The 9,003-nt window shown below is 32.1% G+C and overlaps 2 protein-coding genes across 2 annotated transcripts; one reads left to right on the forward strand and one right to left on the reverse strand.

Moving 5' to 3' along the window:
* Window positions 1-4,137: 4,137 nt before the first annotated feature.
* On the forward strand, window positions 4,138-5,689 carry LOC131009269 (transcription factor MYB41-like). Its single transcript, XM_057936554.1, has 3 exons — window positions 4,138-4,481; window positions 4,605-4,734; window positions 4,872-5,689. The coding sequence occupies exons 1-3, from the start codon at window positions 4,349-4,351 to the stop codon at window positions 5,563-5,565; spliced, it is 957 nt and encodes a 318-aa protein (XP_057792537.1). The 5' UTR covers window positions 4,138-4,348; the 3' UTR covers window positions 5,566-5,689.
* An 869-nt stretch (window positions 5,690-6,558) lies between these two features.
* LOC131009297 (myb family transcription factor PHL7-like) lies at window positions 6,559-8,756 on the reverse strand. The gene is made up of 5 exons (XM_057936593.1): window positions 8,574-8,756; window positions 8,361-8,480; window positions 7,346-7,403; window positions 7,195-7,264; window positions 6,559-7,115 (listed from the first exon to the last, which is right to left on the reverse strand). Exons 1-5 carry the CDS (start codon window positions 8,668-8,670, stop codon window positions 6,744-6,746), a joined length of 717 nt encoding a protein of 238 aa, XP_057792576.1. The 5' UTR covers window positions 8,671-8,756; the 3' UTR covers window positions 6,559-6,743.
* Window positions 8,757-9,003: the final 247 nt, after the last annotated feature.

Here is a 9,003-nt window from a genome sequence, read left to right on the forward strand (position 1 = left end):
CTATAAGTTTTACTATCCTTACAATGTAAGCAGGTCTTATTTTCAAAATTGTTATTTCAGTAAAGATTCACAAGATCAAACGAAATAATTTTGTACATCGATAATCGAATTATATAATTCTATTTGTACCTACTTAGGAATTCTATTTACTAATTGAACCCTAACTTAATGTTTTTGCCACCTAACTACAGATATTAATAGCTTTTACTTCTTAATCCGTTTTCTTATTGACCGATTCCATTAAATAATTAACCTTACACAATCTCAGATTTGGTGTTTAGCAACAGAAACATCTGGATATGTCTCCTTAATTATTTAATCTAAATAATCTATGACAATTTATTAATTAATTAATTATTATTCACACTTTACGTATACTGTCTCCATGCAGCCATACACGTATATGCATGCACTGAATTTACTTTGACGTAATTTATTCAACGGTTTACACATCCACAAACTAATATATAATCATATTTTAATCCTATGGTTAATATTAATTAATTTACTCAATTTATTTAATTGCATGACTCGTCAATCAATGTATGCTCTTATCCAGATATCAGATTTTAAACGAATTATTCAATGGTGACGAAATAAATAATTTAAAAGGGGTAGAATAAATTATTGAATGTTTGTTGAGGATTATTGAACACCTCATACAGTGGAATCAACAAAATAAAATAATAGAGTTTCTAAATTAATTAATTAACGACGTACGTGGTGACTAATTAGGGTAAGCCTTTCATTAAAAAACATAGACTGTTGACAACTAATTACTACAAGAAGTATGTTTGTGCAAGAAACCCAGACAACTTTTTCAATCCTAATGACGAAATAGTATATTAATTAATTTAATTAACATTTAATAAAGTTATTATATTAAGTGCTGTATTATATTAAGTGCTGTATTATTTTAAATTAATACGTGTTATGGAAGTATTTATTATATCGAAACACAAAATTTGGAAACATAAGTAGAAGTTTCTTTATACTTTAGCATTTATTATTGAGATTTTTTTTATTGTGACTTCGTGTATACGTAATTCTTCGTATAGGTTACTGATTTATTTTATTTTGTTTTGTCTTAGTGAAAGATTAAACCCTAAATATGTCAGATATATTTGAATTGAGTGATGCTAAACAGCCACATTATGGTTGTCCACAAATTAGTGAAATAGAAAAAAAAAAAACATATGTAATTTACTGTATTATTCACATAGTAGTTTTTTGTAATGCTTACTTTATTATAAAATAAAATAATAAATACTAAAAAATAAAAATAGTAACTATAATGTAAACAATACATTAAAGTAATTGAATCTCTTTTATTTAAGAAAATAAATTACTTTTGTTTCTTACTTCACTAGTTTGTGGGCAGCCGACGTTATGGCTGCATAGATTTATTGATTTAATTTGAATTTAGTTAATTTATACGTAAGTTATTTTAATGCATTTTGAATAGGGCTATAGTAGTCTATGAGTGAACTGCACACTAGAGTAATGTTTGTCTTCATTTACTGAGAAAATTAAAGTTACGAGAAAAAGTAAATCACGTAATTAGACAATATGGGAAGAGTGTTTTGACTTAGGGCCTAGTGAAAATATAGGGTTGAGAAAGTAATTAAAATTATAAAATTGTTTGACCTAAATTTATACTGTTAGCTAAGAGTTTGATGAATTAGTTACCTAAAGTTTAACGTCTTTGAGTTGCTTGCAATGTCCAAATTAATGTGGTAAACTCACAATAAATCGTTATACAATATTCAATATTTACGCAAACCAAGACTTGAAATAACGAACTTTATTAGAAATATAAAGAAAAATTCACAATCAAATTATATACTTATAATTAGGGATGTAATCGAATCGAGCCAAACCGAATAATGATATGTTTAAGTTTAATTTGTTTAGTATCAAGTCGAATCCCGAACTTGAATATAAATTAATAAAAGGTTTTGATATGTATACATTAGTGTTAGTGTGTGTGTGTATTAATTTGTGGCTAGTTACGTACAGCCGATGTTGAATAATTTAATTAGATTATTTTGAAATAATGAAAATAATAGGTGAGAGTGGCTGTTGACTTAATTATGATTAAGGATCGAGATCATTCAACGTCATATATATGTACGTGGCCACACAAATTGCCCCAATTTGGAAACTGGGATTTTGTAGCAGGTAAACACGTGTTAGACTCAAACTCAAATAGGAAATCATAATAAGAAAATTATAGTAACAGCTATAGATGCAAATTATTATTTTTTTCAAGATTGGCCTCCTTCATTCATACCTAAATAAAAATTTAAATTTTATACAGGTATAAAATATTATTCTTTGATAATTTTTACTTATTTACTATTATATTTTTATTTAATTCTTTAATTTACTCCAACTTTAATTCATCATTAAATCAGAAATATAGACATATCAGGAAATCTATTTATATATTTTCATTTGTAATAATTTTTTTAAATTCTTGTATAAATTCCAATCAACCCATATATGCAAGACGGATGGATGGAGTATGGTTTTCTAAATTATATACAGGCATTTAGAGAGTGAGAGAGATCATGGAAGTAACTATTAACGAAACGATAATTAAATTTATGCAATCATTAAGGCTAATCATAAACTAGTCAAATATAAAAGATTTAGTTATTTTACTATATTAATTACCTACATTGTAACTAATTTTTCTTTTTCATTTTATTTTTAGAAAAATTACAAAAAAATACTCAATGTGGCATTAGTTATACATACCTAAAAGGTATTAGTGGTGAGATACAAATTATAAACCATTTATTAATTTATGAGCTCTACGCTTCTCCATTGCATTATGTTGATTATTTGGCATTTATAATTTAAAAGTATGCAATTGACTCGCTGTAAGGTGACAAGATTTTGAAAATTGTGTCTCAATCCTAAAAGTATAATGTCAAAAGAAAAAGTTGAGAAAATAGTTTTTTATGTATTGAAGTAATTGATGGAAAAATGAAACCTATGCTTATAATTGGTAAGGGATGTAACCACCAAACCCACCAATTAGTCTTGTTTTGAAGATTTCATGTTTTTTTTTTTGATTGATTGAAGATTTTATATTAAAAGGTCAAACCATTTTTTTGGGTGACACTTGTCCCTAGCTAAAGTTACCGAGAATTAATCTTTATTTTCATCGTTGAGTTATCATAAATTCATTCATATTTCATGCCAATAAAAATAAACCGATTAATAAATAATACCCAACTTCTTTCGTCTATAAAAAAAATTATCATGCCGTAAACAACACGAATTTTAATAAAATATGAATGGAGAGTGTCACTCTATATGCGAGTGAAGCTGTGTGGAGTCTGTGGACCCCACCACTGCACTATAAATATAAATGAACATTTTTTTGTGATTGAACCAAAAAGTAAATTATGATAATATTTTTGCGGACGGATAAAATAAAACATGGCATGTGTATATACATTATATCGTAATATCACATTTATTTGATTTATTATGCAGATATGGAGTATCAATTGTAATTGTAAGAAAATAGAAAATGAATAAATAAACAATAAATTAATCCTTAAAAAAGTAGAAAGTCGTAGTTTGGACGACATTCAACTGAAAAACCAATGTATCACGATTGAAAAATAAATTCGAAAATGACAATCTATTTGGTCTTCGCATTTACTCTTTACATTTACTCATCAAGACATCTTAATTTCTTTTATAGCTCCAATATTTCATACTATTCCAAACTTCTTTCACATTAACACTCGAGGTTGGAAAAAAACTTAATCAAAAAGTTCTAGTATTTCATTTATACTTTTAGACTTTCATTTTTTTCTTTCATCTTATTTTCTACAATCAATTTCAATTTTTATTTAATTTGGTATGCTAAATATTTGATTTTATAATACTTAACAATAGGATATGATATGTTCCACCTATATAATTATTTTTATTTATTAATAATTTACAATAAATTTTATTTGTATAAAAATATTAACAAAATAATAAAACACTGAATTAAGAGTCCTTAATTAAGCTAGGATTTTCTTTAATCTCCAACTAATTACTTCATTATCCAATTATTGTATTTTTGTAGTATAAAATTGACTCAACCTAGACAGCACACTAGAGAGAGAGGACAGCAACATTACACTTATTTTTCTTACAAAATTATTCATTTTTCCTTCTATAAATAAGCACTTTTTGTCATCACTTTCTTAACTCGGACCTACATCAACATTTCACTTAATTTTCTTACAAAACTTCATCTCCAATTCTCTCAAAGCTTGTCCAAAACTCATCACATTCTTCACTCTCACACATCTCTCTTTCTCTCTCATCAACAATGGGAAGAACACCTTGCTGCGACAAAAATGGCCTCAAGAAAGGCCCATGGACTCCCGAAGAAGACGAGAAGCTCAGTCGATACATCCACGCCCACGGCGCCGGAAATTGGAGAAATCTTCCCAAAAATGCTGGTACTAATTTTCTCACCGCAAAAATCCAAAAAAAAAAAAAAAATGGCATAGTCCCCTGTACATATTAATTAGGGTTTAATTTACGTATTATTGGATCACGTGATTGAATAATTCGTGTTACAGGGCTTCAAAGATGCGGAAAGAGTTGTCGACTGCGCTGGACCAATTATCTGAGGCCAGATATCAAGAGGGGAAGATTCTCATTCGAGGAAGAAGAAACCATAATCCAACTCCATAGCGTACTCGGCAATAAGTAAGATTCTCGTCATCATTTTTTTAAGGGGTAATTGTATATATATAAATTACTAAAAAATTTTAAAATAATTATATTTTGCACATCAACGTTAGAATCTGTATTAAAATTACTCAATTATTAATTTTTATGTCTAGATGGTCGGCCATCGCAGCACGTCTACCGGGAAGAACCGACAACGAGATCAAGAACTACTGGAACACGCACATCCGGAAGCAGCTGCTCCGGATGGGGATCGACCCGGTGACCCACGCGCCGCGGCTCGACTTGCACGACCTCACGTCGACCCTCCTCAACTCGCCGCAGCTTAGCCTCCTCCGCCTCCTGAATCCGGAGGCGCTGAGGCTGGCGATGACCCTAGCGTCGTGCAACGGCGGCGGCGAAGCGCAGCTCATGTTGAATTCGCAGCTCCAAAATCAGCTGCAGCAGGCGGTCCCACACATCCAACCTAATCACTTTGAATATATTATCGGCCAACAAATCCCACCAAATCAAAGCAATATTAATTCATATCACAATCAACCTCAATATCAACAATTGTTTCAAGAGAATGTGATGCCTGCTGCAAATGCGAGCGATCATCATCGGAGTTTTCCGGCGGATTTTGGCTACGATCAAATTAGGGCAGATTTGTCGGAAAATTCGAGTTTTCAATCGATGAACACAAATAGCAGCAGCAGCAGCGATAACAACAGCGCTCCTACGTTTGATTCGGCCTCCGCCGTCATCAACGGCGGCGGCGGCGAAGATGAGAGAGAAAGTTTCTGCAGTAATCTGTTGAAGTTTGAGATTGCGGAGAGTTGGGATTTGGATGATTTCTTGGAAATTTGATTTCATTTGTTTTACTTGGTGAAGGGCACAGAAAATTTTATTGAGGTTTTATTATTCAAATTTCATGTATAAATTATAGAAAAAAAAAATTAAAAGAATAGATCTTGTCATATTTGAGTTTAAATGGACTTTTCTGTTAGGGTGTGTTTACTTTGGTAGTAAAATTTTCATTTGAAAAGGATGAATAATAAAAGGTGAGATAATATTATCTTTTTCTCATTTTTTTATTATGTGTTTACTTTGGTAGAAATAGATGGATAAACAAATTGAAATGTTGGAAAATATTTTCACACCCTCTCAATAGGATAATATTATCCAACATTTGTGAGAAAATGAGTGAAAAGGGGCTGCCCGAATAAATTTTCCAGCCTGACCGGAGAAAATTATCCATCATAGGAAATATGTTAAAATGATGGAAAATATACTTTTTCTAACCTTTTTTTTATCAAAGTAAACACACCCTTATTTGAAAATTTGAAAGTGGGGTTTTATGTTCTTTGGTTAATTTGAATCATTTTTAACATAATTTTAATTAGGTAATTAATTGAATTTGAGTATTTATGTATGGGGGTGGGCTACCATGAGCGCACATCTTAAAATAAGAAATAAAAGCAATTTTTAATGTATGAATTTTATATAGAACACGTATGAATTCGCTGTATAAAGGTATGAATTGTGAATAATAAATTTTTGCTACCTTTGGAATTCGAACTCAGGACCATAAATCCATTCAACAGGATTACGAATCAACCGTAGATTTTGATGATCTAAGGGCTGGAAATGATTTTTATTTTATATCTTAAAAAATGCTCTTATTTTAGCCCTTCCCTTATGTATGTATATATATAGAGACACACATATGTGTGTACATACAAATGGATGTGCAAATGTAAATAATAGTACTCCACATGAATTATAATTAAAATTATGAATAAACCAACCAACCAAGAAATCCTTTTTCTAAATATAAATAAAGTAAAATCAAGAGATGGATGAATGAAATAAAGATTATAACATACCACGAATTAAAATAGAGAGGGCATATCTATGATCAAGTACATCTCTCAAACGATCGACAATATACACTGGCCATTATTCAATAGAAACACACATCGACCATCAATTTCAATCCACAAACACATCAATTTTATTTCACTACACACAGCACTATATCATCGTCACCGATTGAGATGGTTGTACATGCCCAGCAACGGCGATGGGGATAACGCGCGGTCGACCCACGGGAAGGCCAGTTCTTGGTTGGTGATGCCATCGACGGAGAAGAGATTCAAGTGGTGTGAATCAAGATTGAAGCATGGAAGGTTGTGATGCTGCTGAATCTTGATCCTCTTGGGAGGCTGGAAATCTTCCTTGGATGAAATCTCACTCACATCTTCTACATCGGAGTCGGATTCGTCGCTGAGAGAAGGAAGTGAGAGAATGGGAGAGTATGGCTTGGTTCCTGCAGGCGACCTATTCTTGTACTCCTCCATGATCTTGTCCAGAAATCTTCCCTGCGCTTCGATTTTCATCTTCAAGCTTTTCTGGACCTGCATGCATGCGTAATACGACGTCGTTTATATGTATAATGTAAAAGGGATATGATAATGTCTCTTAACTCTGATGCACCTCAAGCTGATCGCTCAGTCTTCTCTGCGCTTCCATCTGTATGAGCAACGCCTCGTTCAGCTGCGCGCCGCTGCAATTTTTCATGCCGATGTGCGTTAGTTTGTGGTGCAGTGGTGGGCATTAGTAACGAATCGAGATCGAGGTGACTCACGAGAGGGCACAGAAGTTGGGAAGCATCTCGGATACGCTCCGTCTCTCGAGCTTGCCTTCTGCATCTTATAAGTTTTAGTACGAATACGCGCTACGTATATACTCCCTCTGTCCCGTGTATATAGGCTGATTGGAATTTACGTAAAGTTTTAAGAAAAATCGTTGAAAATGAAAATATATATGTAAACCTCCTGATATGCCCATATTTAGTATTTAATGATGAATTAAAGTTGAAGTAAATTAAAGAATTAAATAGGGATATAATAGTAAAGAGTTAGAGGATTTTTTAGGACAATAACTTAGGTTGATTTGGAAATTAGGACAATAACTTTCGAATTTTTAAAAATAGGACACTAATTAATAAGCGTTGCACTCGCAAGACATTTATGGGTCAATTATTAAATTTTGGGACTTTTTTGCACGGACCAAGCACATGACAACCCGCACGGAGGGGTTGATTATGTGGTAAGCACGTCATTTTTACGACTCCAGATAGGATGTCATGTGCTTGGTCCATGCGGGAAAGTTCAAAAATTCGATAATTGGCCGAGAAATGTCCTGCGGATGCAACACTATTAGATAGTGTCCTATTTTTACATGTCCGAAAGTTATTGTCCTAATTTCCAAATCAACCTAAGTTACTGTCTTAAAAAACCCTCTGACTCGTAAAGAGTAAGAGGATTTCTTAGTAAATGAGTAAAAAAATTACTTTTTATGAAAATAAGCCTATATTAAGTTACTGTCTTAAAAAACCCTCTAACTCGTAAAGAGTAATAGGATTTCTTAGTAAATGAGTAAAAAAATTACTTTTTATGAAAATAAGCCTATATTAAGTTACTGTCTTAAAAAACCCTCTGACTCGTAAAGAGTAAGAGGATTTCTTAGTAAATGAGTAAAAAAAATTACTTTTTATGAAAATAAGCCTATATTAATGGGACATTCGAAAAAGGAAAACAAGTCTATATATGCAGGACGAAGGGAGTATATGGTAAGAAATAAATCGACGGTTTATTTACTGGTATGGTCTTCTTCTCGAGTGAATACCGACATCCTGTACTTCTGTAGGTGACTCTTGACATGAAAGATGGTCAATCCGGGAATAGCCATAGCTTTCAGAATACCTTTGGGAGTTGCTCCTAAAGAAAATTAAACCCAGAAATTAAGATTTGAATGTGTTATTGATCAAGTGATGATGATGATGATGATGAGCAAAGTTTGGTTGCACTTACTATCTGGACCTCCAATCTGATTGACTGCCTTCTCGAACAAGTCGTGCAATTCCTTGGTCCACTTGAGCCTCTCCTTGGACGACCGGTGAGACCCCATGTTGTCTCACCAAATAATCTCTCACCAAATAATCACTCACTTAAAATACAAAATTCATTGCTAGGCGATCTCAACTAGGATCAAATGAAGTAGATGTGTGAAAAAGATACCTAAAAATAGCAACCATGTAAAAGATAAAACATAGTTTCAAACTTAACATCACATCTTCTCTTGTTTTTATCACTAGGTGAAGAAACCTAAAAATACAACAACAGCTAAGGCAATTACCTGCCAATCAAAGACAGCTACAAACAAAAAGACAACTACTTTAGTTTAATTTGTTGATTTTAACTCTTTTCAATCGCAATATTTTTTTTTATTTGCTATGATGAT

The sequence above is a fragment of the Salvia miltiorrhiza genome, chromosome 2 (genome assembly GCF_028751815.1).
Source record: "Salvia miltiorrhiza cultivar Shanhuang (shh) chromosome 2, IMPLAD_Smil_shh, whole genome shotgun sequence".
In the NCBI taxonomy this organism is placed as follows: Eukaryota; Viridiplantae; Streptophyta; class Magnoliopsida; order Lamiales; family Lamiaceae; genus Salvia; species Salvia miltiorrhiza.

What these genes read in the sequence shown, in the direction of transcription:
- LOC131009269 (XM_057936554.1), top strand. Translation starts at nt 4,349, where the DNA reads ATGGGAAGAACACCTTGCTGCGACAAAAATGGCCTCAAGAAAGGCCCA. An exon ending in AAATCTTCCCAAAAATGCTG is followed by an intron (nt 4,482 to 4,604) that starts GTACTAATTTTC and finishes TTCGTGTTACAG; the next exon opens with GGCTTCAAAGATGCGGAAAG. An exon ending in CATAGCGTACTCGGCAATAA is followed by an intron (nt 4,735 to 4,871) that starts GTAAGATTCTCG and finishes TTTTATGTCTAG; the next exon opens with ATGGTCGGCCATCGCAGCAC.
- LOC131009297 (XM_057936593.1), bottom strand. Translation starts at nt 8,670, where the DNA reads ATGGGGTCTCACCGGTCGTCCAAGGAGAGGCTCAAGTGGACCAAGGAA. An exon ending in TCGAGAAGAAGACCATACCA is followed by an intron (nt 7,404 to 8,360) that starts GTAAATAAACCG and finishes TATAAGATGCAG; the next exon opens with AAGGCAAGCTCGAGAGACGG. An exon ending in CCCAACTTCTGTGCCCTCTC is followed by an intron (nt 7,265 to 7,345) that starts GTGAGTCACCTC and finishes GAAAAATTGCAG; the next exon opens with CGGCGCGCAGCTGAACGAGG.